This window comes from Poecilia mexicana, unplaced genomic scaffold, assembly GCF_051168715.1.
Source record: "Poecilia mexicana isolate PSO_F unplaced genomic scaffold, ASM5116871v1 scaffold_11, whole genome shotgun sequence".
Lineage (NCBI taxonomy): Eukaryota > Metazoa > Chordata > Actinopteri > Cyprinodontiformes > Poeciliidae > Poecilia > Poecilia mexicana.
The window spans coordinates 21,220,828-21,238,148 of NW_028263380.1; the positions used below are offsets into that span (position 1 = coordinate 21,220,828).

The 17,321-nt window shown below is 36.5% G+C and overlaps 4 protein-coding genes across 4 annotated transcripts; 1 reads left to right on the top strand and 3 right to left on the bottom strand.

Annotated features, from left to right (window-relative positions):
• Nucleotides 1-324: 324 nt before the first annotated feature.
• Nucleotides 325-3,357, bottom strand: LOC106916143 (uncharacterized). The gene is made up of 2 exons (XM_014984238.2): nucleotides 2,942-3,357; nucleotides 325-2,406 (listed from the first exon to the last, which is right to left on the bottom strand). The coding sequence occupies exons 1-2, from the start codon at nucleotides 2,985-2,987 to the stop codon at nucleotides 1,175-1,177; spliced, it is 1,278 nt and encodes a 425-aa protein (XP_014839724.2). The 5' UTR covers nucleotides 2,988-3,357; the 3' UTR covers nucleotides 325-1,174.
• A 523-nt stretch (nucleotides 3,358-3,880) lies between these two features.
• On the bottom strand, nucleotides 3,881-7,694 carry LOC106916146 (uncharacterized). Its single transcript, XM_014984239.2, has 2 exons — nucleotides 7,277-7,694; nucleotides 3,881-6,155 (listed from the first exon to the last, which is right to left on the bottom strand). The coding sequence occupies exons 1-2, from the start codon at nucleotides 7,320-7,322 to the stop codon at nucleotides 4,990-4,992; spliced, it is 1,212 nt and encodes a 403-aa protein (XP_014839725.2). The 5' UTR covers nucleotides 7,323-7,694; the 3' UTR covers nucleotides 3,881-4,989.
• A 626-nt stretch (nucleotides 7,695-8,320) lies between these two features.
• Nucleotides 8,321-11,592, bottom strand: LOC106928528 (uncharacterized). Its single transcript, XM_015004828.2, has 2 exons — nucleotides 11,169-11,592; nucleotides 8,321-10,299 (listed from the first exon to the last, which is right to left on the bottom strand). Exons 1-2 carry the CDS (start codon nucleotides 11,212-11,214, stop codon nucleotides 9,146-9,148), a joined length of 1,200 nt encoding a protein of 399 aa, XP_014860314.1. The 5' UTR covers nucleotides 11,215-11,592; the 3' UTR covers nucleotides 8,321-9,145.
• Nucleotides 11,593-11,832: 240 nt separating this feature from the next.
• Nucleotides 11,833-14,860, top strand: LOC106928512 (uncharacterized). Its single transcript, XM_015004814.2, has 2 exons — nucleotides 11,833-12,192; nucleotides 12,946-14,860. The coding sequence occupies exons 1-2, from the start codon at nucleotides 12,135-12,137 to the stop codon at nucleotides 14,172-14,174; spliced, it is 1,287 nt and encodes a 428-aa protein (XP_014860300.2). The 5' UTR covers nucleotides 11,833-12,134; the 3' UTR covers nucleotides 14,175-14,860.
• The last annotated feature ends 2,461 nt before the right edge of the window (nucleotides 14,861-17,321 follow it).

Sequence of the window (17,321 nt, forward strand, 5' to 3'; positions counted from 1 at the left end):
AGTTGGTGGAATTGAAGCCTTATAGCAAGAAGGTTGTGGGTTCAATTCCCAGTCCAAGGTCTTTCTCCATTTAGTTTGCAGGTTGTCTGATTGATTTCTCTAAATTCTCCTCCTTAGGTGTGAGTGTGTGCATGCATCAATCAAAAATTAAAAAACAATGAGAATAGTTAAAAACCATTGCTGTAGCAACAACTTTTGCATGTTTTCAGATATTTGTCTAGATGTAAAATAAAACAAAAAAACTTGTATAGTCAGCAGGGATATAATGGTGTATATAACTACATATTTTCCCAAGTAGTTAAAATAATTCTCACCTCAGAAGAATGTCTTCAGATGTTTTTATTGTCATCTTAAGTGCCATCAGCAGTCCAGTTAAAGTTCATAAATTTCTGTTACACGCAGAAACACCATGACTGTCAACAGTTGCTTTGCCATTAACTATGACATTGCAGAAATTGAAATTATGCAAAATAAATGTACTTAATGGAAGCATGCCAATTTCAGAAAAAAAATTTCAATAAAGTTTTTGATGAAGTGATTTGTTGACATATCACAACTGATGTATTTCACAAAACTGCAATGAAAACACTTTCATCACATGAGTCATGTGATGAAGTTACTTTTATTTATTGTAATTACTGATAAGACTATATGCTTTTATTTTGGTAACTCTCTTGTTGAGGTTGCTATGATAACAAAACACAGTTCTACCTGAGAGGCTTAGCTGCAACAAACAGAAAAGTTAACAGTAAAACAGAAAACAGGATAAAAAGCTACTCAATTTCAGCTTTAGGCTTAGTTACTAACAAGAAACTGGATTTAAGTTTATTTGAGCATCTTGAAAATAATTTTTTTGATGATATTCTGAAGAGCTAAATCTTTTTCACAGTTTTGTAGGAACCTCTAATCACCTTAGATTGACACCAACAAGCTGATGCAGCTTCTGAATCCATCACTGTGAGCAAAGATGAAGCACAATTACTATGTTCTTAAAAAAATAAAACATCTAGTAATCTCTCTCTCTCTCTGTGTGTGTGTGTGTGTGTGTGTGTGTGTGTGTGTGTCTTATGGGTTTCTCAAACTGCAGAATAAAATGTGAATTATTTTTACTCAGACAAGGCACAAACTTCCAGTTAACACATCAACAGATCGACCCGTCTATGCAGCTGAAAATTTATTTCCCTGTGTGGATTTTTTTGTGTCTCAGAAAAGTTTTTTCCCATTTGAACGTTTCCTTGCAGATGGAGCAACTAAGAGGTTTTTCTTTTGAGTGACTTCTCATGTGGCGCCTCAGACTCACACAGTGCATGAAGCTCCTGCCACAGTCTGAGCAGCTGTAAGGTCTCTCTCTAGTGTGGGTTCTCGTGTGTTCTGTTAAGGTGTACCTCCTCTTAAAAGCTGCATTACAAACAGAGCAGGTGTAGGGTTTCTCTTCTGCGTGATCTCTCATGTGGACGGTTAGATATGACCTGTGAGCAAAGCTCCGGCTGCAGATGGAGCAGCTGTACGGCCTCTCCTTAGTGTGGGTTCTGGTGTGTTCTGTTAATGTGTACCTCCTTTTAAAAGCTGCGTTGCAGATAGAACATCTAAATGGTTTCTCCTCTGTGTGGATCCTAGTGTGTTCCATTAAAGTTACTTCCAAAGTAAAGGATTTGTCACAGAAGGAGCAGCTGTAGGGTTTTTTTTCAGTATGACGTCTCATGTGGTAAGTTACGCTTTCCTTCCTTTTGAATGTTTTTCCGCAAACAGAGCAGCTGAAAGGTTTCTCTGCAGAGTGCCGCCTCATATGGGAGGTGACGTCTTCCTTTCTTCTGAACATCTGACCGCAGACAGAGCAGCTAAAAGGTTTCTCTTCACTGTGCAGGCTCATGTGCTGGACTAAACCGTGTTTCCATGTGAAAGCTTTGTTGCAGATGGAGCAGCTGAACGGTTTCTCTCCTGTGTGGATTCTATTGTGTCTTATTAAATATGATCTGCTGTTAAATGTTTTTTTACACTCAGCACAGCTGTGCAACTTTTCTCCACCATCACATATCATATTAACTTCAGAAACTTGCTTTTTTCTCACAGAGTCCAAACCTGACTGAGATTCGTTGTTATCCCAGTCTCCATCACTGACATCCGTCTCTGAACCAGAAGTTTTATATTTACTGTCTGATTCAAAACATTCATCTAGTTCCAGTCCAACAGAGTTCTTTTTGGATTTGTCAAGAAGATGTTTTGAGGGTTGAGGTTTCTCTTTATCATCCTCACTCTTAGTAGATACAGGATCAAATATAAACTCAGTGATCTCATTCTCCTCCTGTTCCTCTTTGATCTGGGGAGGCTTCTGGTCCTCCTGGTCTGGACTTTCACTCCAGTTCTCAGCAAGAAGTTCCTCTTTGATCACCACCAGCTGCTGGACGTCTGCAGGAAAAAGAAGCAAGAGCAAAGACAAAAAAAAAAAAACTCTTAATGTCAATAATATACATTTAATTACACAATTAATCCAACTTTACAGCTTCAAATAAAAATGTTGTCACATGAGCTGACAATGGCTGTTTAATTATAAAGTCTTGATGGAGAAATAACATCTATAAAATAACATATTGAGATTAAAACATCTTAAGTGCCTAATGGATCTAATTTGCATCATGCCTAAATTTACAAATTGTTCAAATTGTTAACCTTTGATTAATTTAACATTTGATTGACAGAAAAACAATAACACTTTTGAATAATTGTATATAAATTCATGTATTATTCGGTTATTAAAATACTCAAGCAGAAGCTAAAAGTGTGGGGCATTAAAATATTCTGTTTCAAAGCTACTCAAATACGTGTAGCTAATTACTACACACACATGAATTTATGCATATATAATTAATACACATATTTTTATATTTGTAATGAAACTACAATTGATCTTCATAGCAATTTACAGAATGTATAAGATAATTACCTTTAAAATCAGATTCTTTCTGGTCACTCAGTGCTGCTTCCTCCATCTCTGTTGTCTTTTCTTTAAAGCTCTTAACCGGTGAGGTTTTCACACAACCACAGCAGAACCTCTCCTCTTTTTCTCCATCATAAGGAGTCTGTTCTCCATCAAACTGTATCCCTGACTCGCTGTGCTCCTCGGTGCTGACGGTCTGCTTCCAGCTAACAAGCTAAGCTAACACTGCGGCTGCTTCCGGGAGGAAATTCAGATAAAATAATAACTTCAAGAGGATAAACATGGTCGTCGGTTTTTAAAGCATGTTTACAAAATAAAATGAAGCGCGACACATCATGGGAATTTACATTAAATAAACCGTAATCCTGTTTTTGTTCGCACAGCCTTCATTGTTACTGCTAGCAGAAAGCAACTTCCGTTTGTGCTGAGGTCGTTTCAAAATAAAAGCCCGAATTGGATAAATTAAATATCCGTTTCTCTCACTTATTCTTTATTGGAGACAGTAATCAGGAAGAAAATATTTTACTTCATATTGATAATTGATAAGTTACTGTAAGATAAAACATTAAAACGATAAATATGAAGATTTAATCCACTCTTTACCTTTATATTGCATCAGGTTTTTCAATCTATGATGACTTTACTATGTTCTCTCTGTCACCAAACTTGTATTTTTATTGTAGACAATCACATGCAAAAAATCTTCGCACAGAAAAAACACAATTTTTTAAAATTTTAATGATGCCACCGCTTGTTGTTCCAGTAGTGTTTCACTTTTATTAAACTCTCTAATGTAACTTTAATTTGCGGATATTTTAACATGTGCATCTCTAACACTGCAAACTAAACTTGCTGTACTGTACCGTTGTATGAATTGCTGTATTTTGATCTAAAATGTATTTTTTTATATTAAATCATTTTTAAGACAGAAATCATTCATGGGCATCAGACATGCAGCAGAGTTTATTAATGTTACACATCAATTAAAGAGGCACAACAAAATCCAAACAGGGCAAATTGTTACACTTTGCATAAAAAATATTCACACCCCTGAATTTTTCACATTTTTGTCACTTTGAAACAATAAAAATCTCTGTTTTTTCTTGCATTTTATGTAAAGTAAAAATGAGTCTTTTGGGTTAAACAATAAAGCTTATCTCTATATGATTGGACAGAGAACCTCAATTTTGAACTCTCACCACAGATTCTCAGTTAACCCTATGTCTGAATTTTCACTGGGACACTTTGAAACATTACAACAGTTTAAAGCATTTACAACTCTAGTCCTTGTTTTTTGCTGTCCTGCAAATTTTTGGTTACATTCCTGCAACAACAGTGAATCAAAAAGCTAGCCATGCGCAGTTAGCAATTTTGTTGCTACATTTAGTTACTTTTCGGACAACAAAAATCGGCTTTGACTAAAATTGGTAATCAGCCATAAAACTGCCTATTTATTATGAGATTCGTCTGTCAGATTAAAGTATGCTTTGAAAACAGCCTTTAATCCAAAATTAAACATAATTTTTTACAAAGCCAACATTTCTGTCCTGCATGTGTTTTTTGTTGGTTTAATGTAGTATTTTAATCTGAAATGCTGCATTTTCATTCGTTTAAAGTAAAAAAAAAATCATTCTAATTAAGAAATAAAAGTTTAAAAACATCGCTCTGTGTGTAACTAATTTATATAATGTGTTCCACTTAAAGTTAAGTCACTGAAATGAACTTTTTAAATAATATTCAGATTTACTGAACAATGAACCTCCATCCCACGCTCACATTTTTGTCCATCCATCCAAACATCTGCTACACATTTCATAAAAACCTAGTCACTGCTTGTTCCACCCACAGTAGCGATGAATACCATCAACCGATTGCAATAACTGATAAAATAATACTGAAAACAATCATTCTCCTCCTGCCACACCATTATTCACTACTTATTGTTGGATTAATGAAAATCCCGGCCTGCTGTTTGTTGTTGTAGCATTAGAAAACGTAGTAAATTTTAATGAGTATGAATACATTTGCAAAGCGCTGCGTCTCTACTTCACTGGTTATTCACCTGTGTGATTTTTCACGTGTTTTACACAAGCACTTTTCCATTTGAATGTTGCGTGACAGATGGGGCAGCTGAAAGGCTTTTCTTCTGTGTGACTTCTCATGTGGCGCTTCAGGCTGTTAGACTGACGGAAGCTTCGGCCGCAGACTGAACAACTGAAAGGTTTCTCTCCGGTGTGGATTTTTTGGTGCTCTGTCAGATAGGCTTTTCTTTTAAAAGCAGTTTTACAGACAGAGCAGCTGAATGGTCTGTCCTCTGTGTGAAATTTTGTATGTTCCATCAAAGTTACTTTCAGAGTAAAAGCTTTGTTACAGACAGAACAGCTGTAGGGTCTCTCTTTAGTGTGATGCGTCATGTGATAGCTTAAACTTTCCTTCCTGCCAAACTTTTGTCCACAGATGGAGCAACTGAACGGCTTTTCTTCAGTGTGACATCTCATGTGGCGAATAACATTTTCCTTCCTGTTGAACTTTTTCCCACAAACAGAGCAGCTGAAAGGTTTTTCTGATGAGTGACATCTCATGTGAGAGGTCACAGACTCCTTTCTCGAGAACCTTTGACCACAGACCGAGCAGCTGAAAGGTTTTTCTCCACTGTGCGTTCTCATATGTATAACCAAGCCTCGTTTCCATGTGAACGATTTGCTACAGATGGAACAGCTGAAGGGTTTCTCTCCTGTGTGGATTCTGTTGTGTCGTACCAAACATGATCTGCGTTTGAATGCTTTACTACATTCACTACAGATGTGAAGCTTCTCATCTCTCTCACAGCTTCCATCACCTATAGGAGATTTGTTGTTTCTCACAGAGTCTGAACCAGATTCAGCTTCGCTGCTCTCCTCCCAGTTCCCATCACTGATGTCCGTCTCTGAAGAACCCGATGCTTTGTCTTCCTCGTCAGTTTCCAAACATTCATCTGGTTCTGGTCCTGTATCGTCTCTGTTCGGCCCCGTCTGGTCATGATGAAGCTCTGAGAGCTGAGGTTTCTCTTCATCATCTTCATTTTTTACAGATACAGGATCAAATAAGAACTCGGTGATCTCATTTTCCTCCTGTTCCTCTTTAATCTGTGGAGGCTTCTGGTCCTCCTGTTCTGGTCTGGGACTCCAGTCCTCCTCCTCAAGAGGAAGCTCTTCTTTAACCACCGTCAGCTGCTGGACATCTGCAGGAAACACACACAGCTTCTAAAACCAGTTCCCATATTAAAAATCAAATCAGTCCTCTTTGGTGTGGAGGACCAAAGAGGACTAGTATAATTTTTCCTTTTCTTTTACTTCTGTCTTTGGTTTTGAGTCTTTCAGGAGAAATTAGTTGTGGCTGACCTTGGGTCAAGTTAGCCCCTTTACCATTTAATTCCTACATTTTTCTTCCTATTTCTATTTTAAACCTGCAATACCCATATAATTACTTCAAACCAACAATTATTTTCACAAGTAATGGGAAAATGTATAAAAAAAATACCAAAACTCATAGAATTTAGTTAATTTATTGATAATCAGAAAAAAATTGGCATGTCTCTCCATCCATATTTCAGTTCTAATTTCTATTGGGGCCAATTGAACTTTCAGTGTCAGATTATGGAGTCTGATAAACCAAAATAACAACGTGACCAGCTGCACTTATTTCTTTATGTTAGTAAATATTATTTAATAGGAACATAACCAAATTTACATACATACTATAAACACATTACAGAAAATTACATGCATTTTTATTAAAACAGGCACAGATTCCAAACTGGTTAAAACTACTGTCTGTAGTCTTGTATCTATAGCATTATTATTACTATTTTAAACACATATGTACACAATTTATACAGGTATACTTTATCTTAATAAACTTGACATTTTAGGATTAACATTTCCTGCAATTTTGTGTTGGTGTACTTCTGTTCGATAACTTTCCTGCTGAAACTAAGGGATTATAATATTTTTATACAGTTGCTTTAGTTTGTAACATTTTTCTTCTTAGAAAAATCTGCTTTTCCAACTAGAGCAATAGTTTTACATTTTAGGAAACTAAATCAGTGTAAAAATAAAAATTTCAACTCCATTTAACCTCATCAAAGATTTATAAACAACATGTTTGCTAAGATAAGCAATTTTGTACATAAGATTTTATTGTATAGGTCAGCAATAGTTCTTTATATTCGTTATTTGTATAAATGGAAAAGTATTGCTGCAAGTTTGTCTCGTTTTATTTCTGCCTCATGTTTTCAGTTGGGTTTATTTTTTGTTGACTTAATATCAACACAATAATAGAGCTTTAGAAAAGCCTAATTACCATAAAAGTCGGAGTCCATCTGCTCACTGAGTGTCGGTTCCTCCATTGTTTCGCTTCATTTTTTAGGTTTTCACCTGGTCACAGCAGAAACCTTTCTCTCCTTACACTCCATCAGAAACGGTCTGTTCTCGATCAAAGCGTCTCTGAATCGCTGACTGTCTGTTTCCAGCTAATGTAAGATGCTAATACTCAGAGCTCCCGTTCCCGAGAGGAAACGAATACAAACAACAAAAAATATTTACTCCTCAAAGACGATAAAAATCCCCTGTGGTTTTCAAAGCATGTTTAAAAGACCATCAAAGGTTGACAGCACATGAAAAAGCAAACTGGGGAAGGGAAACAATACTTTTTTTCGCTCACTAGCAACTGCTGCTAGGAGACAATAACTTCCGGTAGCGAGCGGGTCATATTAGCCTTCAAAATAAAAGCTCGATCTGTATCCCGCCCGACGAAATCTGTAAAAAGCGCTTTATTGTCTGTACTGGTACATTTAACATTAGGCTACAATTCTACACATAAAAAGGAAATTATTTAATCACAATATTCAAAATGATTTTAAATAAATTACATTTGAAGTTCATACTGAGTGAAAGAACACCAGAACCACTTTATATTTGGGTGGAAATTAATTCTTGGAATGCTTAAAATATATAGTTGTGTTATTATTTAACTTATATTTTGACTGGAAATATCTCAAAAATATGCTTGGGAGACAGCAACGTGCCAGTTGTTTTCTAGATGGAGTTATACTGCCATCTAGTGGTCAAATAACCAAACTAAATCTATCGTCATCCTTGGAGAGCTTTATTTTTGTTGAAAACATTGAAAGCTTTACCTGTGGTATGTTAAGATTTATATATTGGTTTAATAATCTTGTTAATATTTTTCATCATCTGTACCACAAAGTCTTTAAGAATACCTACATAATTGTATTTTCAGATGGAAATCCGGTGTGGATTTACTTGTGTATGTGTACTTTGACTATTAAACAGTCTCAGAGAAACACACAAGGCAGACATATAAAAAAAGTCACACATACAGAGATCAGAGATGCAGTTGAGTTTATTTCAGATGACAAATCAAATAAATAATCCTCACCAAAATGACTAAGCGCATCTAAAACAAGTCGGTTTTCAATCGTTTACTTTTAATGCATTTCTAAAACCTACGGTGCCTTTACTACCATGTAGTTGTAATGAAAGGGAACATTTTAAAAGTGGACAATTTAAATATGCTGAAAATATTATTTAATTACAAACTTCCAACTCTTTTATTTTAGGACAAAAACAACCTGCAATTAAACAGGAATCATCATGTATTAAATTTGCATGAAACTGTCAAACTCGGAGGGCGAGGCTATCACTGCTACAGATAATGTGATTGGTCTGCAGTTAAGGGGTTGGGCAGGAGTATTAATTAGATTCTGGTGTTTTGCTTTAGGAATCAATGATGAATGCTTAAATAATTTCAGAATGAAGCGAGAAATGTACAATAATTAAAGTCTACAACAAACATGTATGATTTTAACTCAAAATAAAAACAAACTTTAGTTACACAAACATTTAACAGTTGGGTAGGTAAAAAATTGATACAATAATGTGTTTTTTAATTATGTATTACAATTTCAATTAAAATAAATACATATATAAATACTCACCAAACTTAATTGACTGGGACACATGGATAAGTTTTAATTTGTTTATTTTTTGTCTGTTCTTTTGTTAAAAATGACATGATTTTTCCTGTGGTATTTCCATATTATATTTAAACAGAGCAGATTCAACGTGAGCTCACCTGCCACTGAAAACATGACCAGACTTTGTCTAACCTTCGTGGATATTTAGTAAGAGTCTGTTCACAGGATGAAAATTATTCACCGCAGTGTAGTTTTGTGTGCGTCAGAAAAGTTTGTTTCCATTTGAACGTCTTGTTGCAGGTGGAGCAGCTGTAAGGTTTTTCTCCCGTGTGACCCCTCATATGACGAGTTAAACTGATAAGTTGAACAAAACTTCGTCCACAAACAGAGCAACTGTAAGGTCTCTCTCCAGTGTGGGTTTTTGTGTGTTCTGCTAAAGTATGTTTCCTTTTAAAAGCTGCACCACAGACAGAACAGGTGAATGGTCTTTCCTCTGAATGGATTCTCGTGTGCTCCGTTAAAGTTATTTTCAAAGTAAAAGCTTTGTTACAGACGGAGCAGCTGTACGGTTTTTCTTCAGTGTGATGAGTCATGTGATAGGTCAGACTTTCCTTCCTGCCAAACTCTTGACCACAAACAGAGCAGCTGAAAGGTTTTTCTTCAGTGTGACGTCTCATGTGCCGCGTCACACTTTCCCTCCGGCTGAACTTTTGACCACAAATGGAGCAAGTGAAAGGTTTTTCTGTAGTATGACATCTCATGTGAGAGGTGACATGTATCTTCCTTCCAAACCGCTGACTACAGATGGAGCAGCTGAAGGGTTTTTCTCCACTGTGCGTTCTCATGTGTTGAGCCAAGACATGCTTCCAAGAAAAAGCTGCGTTGCAGATGGAGCAAATGAAAGGTTTCTCTCCTGTGTGGATTCTGCTGTGCCTCAAAACATCTGACTTTTGGCTAAAAGTTTTACCACATTCAGGGCAGCTGTGTAGCTTCTTACCTGTGTCATACACCATATCATTGACAGATAATGTATTAATAACAGGGTCCAATCCTGGCTTAGTTCTATCGCTCTCCTCCCAGTTTCCATCACTGACATCTGTTTCTGAAGAACCTGAAGTTTTATCTTTATCATCTGATTCTAAACATTCATCTGTTTCTAGTGAGTTTCTGTTTTCCTCAGTCTGACAGTCAGGAAACTTTGAGAGATGAGGTTTCTCCTCCTCATCCTCGCTCTTTACAGGGACAGGGTTGAATATGAACTCTATAATCTTTGTCTCTTCCTGTTCCTCTTTAATTTCAGGGCGGTTCTGGTTCTGGTCCAGTGAGGGAGTCCAGTTCTCTTCCTCAGCAGGAAGTTCCTCTTTCGTCCGCATCAGCTGCTGGATGTCTGCAGGAAACACAAACAGGTTAAAGTGCACGGCTCTCATCTGAAGTGTCATATGAAGAGCACAGGCTGCGTTTCCAGTGACATGATTTTTCCTGTGGTATTTCCATCTTATATGTCCAAGAACATTTTCCAGTTTTGGTGTCAACGCCTCAACCAGTGTAGGGATTTTATATCCTGCACGTCATCCTGGACAAGTCTGCATGAAAAGATGAGGTCAAACATGCATAAAGTTTTAATTCTGTGTATAAACCTACACAATAAACCTAAACAAAACAAAACAAAACAAAATTTAACAAAAATTAGCTCAGAATTTAAGTTTTAAAAAGAGCAAAGTAGTTTCAATTTTTAACCTACATACTCAATGTTGTTATCATTTAAACATTTTAATGTTGCTAAAGGGGAATGAAATGAAGCTACAATACTTTTCACCTTAACTTTTATCAACATTTTGTAGCCAGACCTTAGCAGGTGATTCACGCTAGAAACTCTTCCCATGTAGCTGAATTAAAACAAATACTACATGTCAACAAGTTAAGGGTACAGCTTTTTTCCTCTGAGAAATCATTAAAAACTCGACATTAGTTTCATGATTTGAACAAATTAAGTATGGAGAAAAATAAGAAGGAATCTAGAGTGGCACAAACAGAGAATTATTCAATCACACTGCAGCAACGCCAGAATTAAAAATATAATCTTTAACTGCATAACATGTCAAGCCTTGAAAAGGATGGGCTACAGCAACAGAAAAATGCAAACAAAAATCGTACAATGACAACATTTAGTGCTTTGGAAAACAATCCTTAAAAACAACGTAAAGAAAAGAAGCAACAAGGCTCGTTTATTGTTACTGTTGTCTCTCTGCCTGTTACCTTGAAACCGAGAGTCCATCTGCTCTCTGTGTGTCCGTCCCTCCATCTTTGTTTTCTGATGTTTTCACACCAGCACGGCAGAAACTTTTTTCCCCTTTAACTCCATCAGATTTCCAGTCTGTCCTGCAAAACGACTCTCTCTTCCCCTGTGTGACTGGTTTGGTTCCAGCTAACATGCTAAGCTAATACCCGAAGCTGCTGTTGTTTCCGGGAATAAACGCCGTTTTAAAACTGAGAGAAAACTGTAAGAAGCGCTGTAGTTTGTACGGCATGTTTATAACATATAAGGATGGTTAAATCAACTCAGAAATGCTCAAATTTAACAATAAACAATAGTTTTACATGGATTCTGCTGCTAGCAGGAAGTCACATCCGTTGGTTCTTGTTTGTGTTTAATGGCGGATCACAAACCACTTTAGGATGCACATTGCCACCTTTCGTCCCGGAGAACATACGACAGGATATAACCTGCTACACACGTTCCAATGGTAAAAAAGGGAAATTAAATGTTGTGATTTTGTCTAATTAATATATATATAAGTCTAATTAATATATATAATTTTCTTCACTTGGTGATGGACTCTCTGAAATAGATGGATTTTTAAATAATCAAATTTATTGAATAGGTCAGCGGATTTGAGGCTTTTATTTTGAAGGCCACCAGGATGTATCATGGTGCATCAACGGAAGTGGTTCATTCTAAGCGGTTGCTCTATTAGCCGTTTGTGTTCCCAACATTCAGTCGTTGTAATTAAGTAGTTAAGTGTATAATAGTTTTTTGATTGTCACGTTTTACTCAAATTGTTTTTAAAATATATTTTTACCTGATTTGGCGTCAGTTAGGCTGCTTAGCTGCCGACGTTAGCTTGACAGTGCGTTAGCTTGAAGCAGTCAGGATGATGAAGATAAATAAGCAGACAGATTGACGGGGAGCTGGCTGTGTTTGTGTGAGAAGTAGCAGCTAAAATGTCATCGCTGGAGGATCTGAGATTAAAACCCTCCGATGAATCAACCGAAACTAACGGTAATCTGTTTTTTTTCATTGAAGTTAAATCACTTTCAGGTTGGATATTTATGAACATAATATGGAAGGTAGTGGCATGAACTTGAGTTTTTATTTATGTTTGTTTTCATAAGAAACATTAAACATATCTTTGTATTAAAAATGGGAATTTAACATAAATGTGATAATGAATCATTCAGGTATCTAATATGGGCGCAATTGGCAAAAATATAATTTTGTACGCATGCACTGCCGTCCAAAATTATTTGTGTCTTTAACTTTTCCAGTTTTTCAGCTGACAATCTCTAACATTGGTGTATTTATTATGATTTTTAATCAATAAACCAACAGAAAGCAGTGCATTCATGGCAGGTAATTTACATTGTTGTCAAAATAAATAAAAAAATTACAATTTTAAATCTGTTTGTGTATAGCTCTACAAACTTTGCACATTGAGAAATTTCCCTCCAATTCTCTTATTGCAAGAAAATGAAAAAAGAAATATCTGTCTATATGATTCCAAATAAATACATTGATTGGCTGGATGGAATAAAATGTGAATACTTTAGTAAGGCACAATCATAAAAAAAAGATCCAGTTTCAATTCAGGATGTTTACATTTATGTTATGTTCACTTCTGTTCTAGATGTATTCAATATGTGCTTTTCTCATTTTGTTGCTTGGTACCACAGTGAGTGTTTAATAAGTTGTATTTAGACCAGGTGTATATACTTAAAGCTAATGCGGTTTTGTGATCTGTTTTGTTTCCTGCAGACGTCCAGCAGCTGAAAGTAATCAAAGAGGAGCAGGCCCGCAGTCCCAAACTGGACCAGGATGACCAGAACCACCCACAGATTAAAGAAGAGCAGGAGGAAGCCGAGATTATTGAGTTCAAATTGAATACCATCAAGAGTGAAGAGGATGAAGAGAAATCTCAGTCTACAAAGATTCATCAAACCCAGACTGAAGAGAATGAAAACTTTATGGGACCAGAACCAGATGAATGTTCAGAATCAGATCATGAAGAAAAAAGTTCTGGTTCTTCAGAGACGGATGTCAGCGATGGAAACTGGGAGGAGAGCGGCGAACCACAGCCAAGTTTAAAATCAGGTGATATAATCTGTGACATCGAGTATAAACTACACACCTGCACTGATTGCGGGAAAGCGTTCAGCCGCAGGGAACGTCTTTTGAGACACAGAAAAGTCCACACAGGAGGGAGACCCTTCAGCTGCTCTTTTTGTGATGCAACTTTTAAAAGAAAGTATACTTTAGTCCAACACCTGAGAACCCACACAGGCGAGAAACCATTCAGCTGTTCCATCTGTGGCCAAAGCTACCGACACAGTGTGGGACTGAGCCGCCACATGAGGAGCCACACAGGGGAAAAACCGTACACCTGCTCCTTCTGTAAGGCCACCTTCAGATGGAAAAACACTTTCCTGGAGCACACGAGGATCCACACTGGGGAAAAACCCTTCAGCTGTGCCGTCTGTAACGCAACGTTCACATGGAAGAATTCCTATGTGGAACATATGAGAATTCATACGGGAGAGAGACCCTACGGCTGCACCCTGTGTGATGCATCCTTCAAAAGGAAATATACACTAAAGCAGCACATGAGAACCCACACGGGTGAGAAACCTTTCATCTGCTCCATCTGCAGTCAGAGTTATCGACACAACGCGGGCTTGAACCGTCACATGAGGAGTCACACGGGGGAGAAACCCTACACCTGCACCGTGTGCAAGTCTGCTTTTAAATGGAAGAACGCTCTGATGGAGCACACGAGAATCCACACAGGAGAAAAACCTTTCAACTGCTCTGTCTGTGCAGCGGCTTTTAGGAGGAAACAGGACTTTGTGAACCACACAAGAGTTCACAGCGGAGAAAAAGCCTTTAGTTGTTCCGCTTGTGGTCAAGGATTCAGCAAAATCTTATATTTAAATTCTCACATGAGAATTCATGAAGGACAGGAACCATTGTGCTCTGCTGTCTCATGACTAAAAAAAAATCACCTTAAATGTGTTCGAAGCAGCAGGTGAGACTATTTATAAGGTAAAAAAAAAAACTCAAAAATGTTGCTTTAACATTTTAGAAAGAAGCAAAACCACTGGCTGTGGGGATTTTATTAAGGTGGCATGGATTTACTGATGTGCATAAAAAAAAATCTAACTTTTTTGGTAATTGGACGTAGTGAGTTTTTTAAAAATTAAATCTCGATTAGGGATATGAAACTCCAGTCCTTCAGCTAAAGCACTTTTTTAACACCCTTACCACATAATTAAATCCTTAGCAGGACGAGAAGATGATAGATCTTCCCTCAACCTGGACATTAAACATACAGAATTAGGATACAATTCCTTCTTGTGAAAGTTTTTCTCATTCAATTTCAAATCATAGCTTTGCTTCATCCTAGTTTATCAAATTAGAATAAAATAGTTATTTTAGACTAAAACATGATTCAATAAGCTATACTGAATCATGAGCTTTACTGGGTTAGGGCCCCGATGATTCAGTGCATTGAATTGCACCAGATCATTGCCTTCTCCATGTGAAATCACTGACGTGTTATTTGTTGAAGCATCGTTCCAAGTTCATCATGACTCAGTTTTACTTCATGTTTATGCCAAGAACAAAACTGGAATGTATTTCTAATGTGAAATAAATTTGAGCTGTATATTGTGAACATGTGAGTTAGTGTAATGTTTTAAAATAAGTATTTTTAAGGAGATAAATAATTGAATGAAAGCCACAAGAAGTCACCATTGTAACCTGCCTCAAAGCATGTAGAGAGCACAACAAACGTGAAAGATTAAGGTGTTCTGGTCTTTTTTTTTTTACCAGAACTTTTCTTTTACCTGCAGTAAAAGAAAAATGTGTGGAGGAAAACTAAGATCCATATGGTGGAAAATGGTGGTGGGATCATCATGCTGTTGGGGGGGCTTTTTGTCAGCAGGAAGATGAGTGGAGCGAAGTACAGATTTATGATCTATTTTATTTAAAACGGACCGTATTAACCACTGCTCCAGGTTACTGCTCTAAGTGCCAATTTCCACCTGTAGTCACAAATCCAGCTGATAGAATTTTTCAAAAGAAAAGATTTATGAAAACATCTGGATGCTATTCAATATATATCAAAAGCATGTTGAACAGTCCTACAGAAAATCCGGTTAGAATCCGTAAACGAGTAAAGACGGAAAACCGACCTCCTTTGGCCCAGTCAAAGTCCAGCCCTGAAACAAGTGAGCAGGCTGTGGTAATGCTCTAAATTTTCTTGATGTGGAACCTGGTAAAAACTATATATATTAAGGGAATGGTAGTGAAAACTTGACTCGGTGGAGCTAAAACAGATGCCAGGTACTCTTTTCAGATTATTTTCATAATAAAACCTAATACATTGAAATAGTTTTAAAATTATGCCAACTTTGTGTTGGTTTATTGCATAAAAATTTAAATACCTTGACGTTTGCAATAGTAACAATGGGTGTGAAAACCTTTGAAATGCCCTGAATGTGTGAATGTGTGTCAGCATCAGCCTGCTTCTTATTGCAGCTCTGCAGGTTCTGGATCCAGTAATTACTCCATCTTATCTTTGAGGGCTGGAAGCTGGGAGCTAAATGCCATCCTGTTCCTGATTCTGGCTGATAAATCTACGCCCGCCTGAATGACATGTTAAAGGTTTCCTTAATCAGACCCGGCTCGCTCTGATTGGACGATTCTGGTAATGGAAACTCAGCTGGAGGCGAGCATTTCTCACTAGACAGGAAGCAAAAAACATGAACAAAGAGGAAAATTACAAAGCAAGTTTATTATAGCAATGTAAAAACAAAAAATCTTACCAAGTATTTTGATCTAGTTTCTAGTGAAAATCTCTTAGTACATTTGAAATATGACAGAACTAACTTACAAGTAACTTTTCAGCAAAATATCTATAAAAAAGTTTTATATATTTATACTGTATGTAATGTAGGAAAATGTTTTGTTGTAAGTGGAATAATTTGCCAATAAAACTAGAACTTTTTCATCAATACTGAGGAGTTATATCTTTCTGAATAGTTGCTTGTAAGTCAGTGTTATTTTATTTCAAATGTACAAATGCACAAGAAACTAGATCAAAAATACTTGGTAAGATTTTGTGTTTTGCAGGGAGAAAAGTAAACCATCGTTGTATTTCTTTAGCACAATAGTAAATATTTTACTAAAAAGGAAAATGAAATGTATTTAACAGAAGCTTCAGATTTCTCTCCTGTTGTCCTTAATTTCTGAAGTGGAGTGAATGGAAGCAGCTGAAAGTCTCACTTTTCTACATATTTCCAGTGGACGTTTAACGGGTGTCTCAAACTCTATAAATAACTTAGTTTTCACACAACAACATCCTGTTTGGCTCGATTCGTCATTTCTAGCTAATGCTACATGTTAGCTTTTGGGAGAAGAGAAACTGATTAAACTTTCATCATTGATTTTGAAGTATTGCTTAAGAAAAGATTGATGGAAACCTCAAAATTTTGGAAAAACGATTTTTACTCTCTCGGTGTTTTTTAGGCTTTTCCAAAACAGAGTTAATGTACAAAAAGGAAGACAGATATGTGTTTAATACTTGTTTGACCTGCTAAATTAAGTAAAGTATCAATGCTGCTCAGATTCGGAGCAGAACTTACAATCCACCATTTTGTCTCATCACAGACCCACTGGGTAAAGAAACACGGGCCTTAAATGACTGCATGTAGCGCCATTCTGTAGGTTTCAATCTGTTGATCTATATTTCTAAATAAATATGGATTATTGAAGTGCTAAAATAAGCTGAAGATTTTATCACTACTTTATTATTGGATGTTGTGTAGCGTACTGAAACGAAAGTTGTGCTTCACTAACTTGTATGTAAACATTTTTTTTCAAACACATTTTTTTTAATATGGTAAAAACCACAATGTCTGGATTTTAGCCATGTTTATAAAGAGCAATTATATATATTTTTCTTATACAGAGTTGCCATACGGTTACATTTACAATTGGAGATATGAGTTAAATCTGTTTTATGTTCCCTTTTTCTCTTAACTTTAGTTAAACAAACAAGGAGTTTAAACACAGAATCTATTTGTGTGTTTTTTTTCAGTATTATTACTTAACACCAGTAAACAACCATCCAG

What these genes read in the sequence shown, in the direction of transcription:
- LOC106916146 (XM_014984239.2), bottom strand. Translation starts at nt 7,322, where the DNA reads ATGGAGGAACCGACACTCAGTGAGCAGATGGACTCCGACTTTTATG. An exon ending in GATGGACTCCGACTTTTATG is followed by an intron (nt 6,156 to 7,276) that starts GTAATTAGGCTT and finishes TGTTTCCTGCAG; the next exon opens with ATGTCCAGCAGCTGACGGTG.
- LOC106928528 (XM_015004828.2), bottom strand. Translation starts at nt 11,214, where the DNA reads ATGGAGGGACGGACACACAGAGAGCAGATGGACTCTCGGTTTCAAG. An exon ending in GATGGACTCTCGGTTTCAAG is followed by an intron (nt 10,300 to 11,168) that starts GTAACAGGCAGA and finishes TGTTTCCTGCAG; the next exon opens with ACATCCAGCAGCTGATGCGG.
- LOC106916143 (XM_014984238.2), bottom strand. Translation starts at nt 2,987, where the DNA reads ATGGAGGAAGCAGCACTGAGTGACCAGAAAGAATCTGATTTTAAAG. An exon ending in GAAAGAATCTGATTTTAAAG is followed by an intron (nt 2,407 to 2,941) that starts GTAATTATCTTA and finishes TTTTTCCTGCAG; the next exon opens with ACGTCCAGCAGCTGGTGGTG.
- LOC106928512 (XM_015004814.2), top strand. Translation starts at nt 12,135, where the DNA reads ATGTCATCGCTGGAGGATCTGAGATTAAAACCCTCCGATGAATCAACC. An exon ending in TGAATCAACCGAAACTAACG is followed by an intron (nt 12,193 to 12,945) that starts GTAATCTGTTTT and finishes TGTTTCCTGCAG; the next exon opens with ACGTCCAGCAGCTGAAAGTA.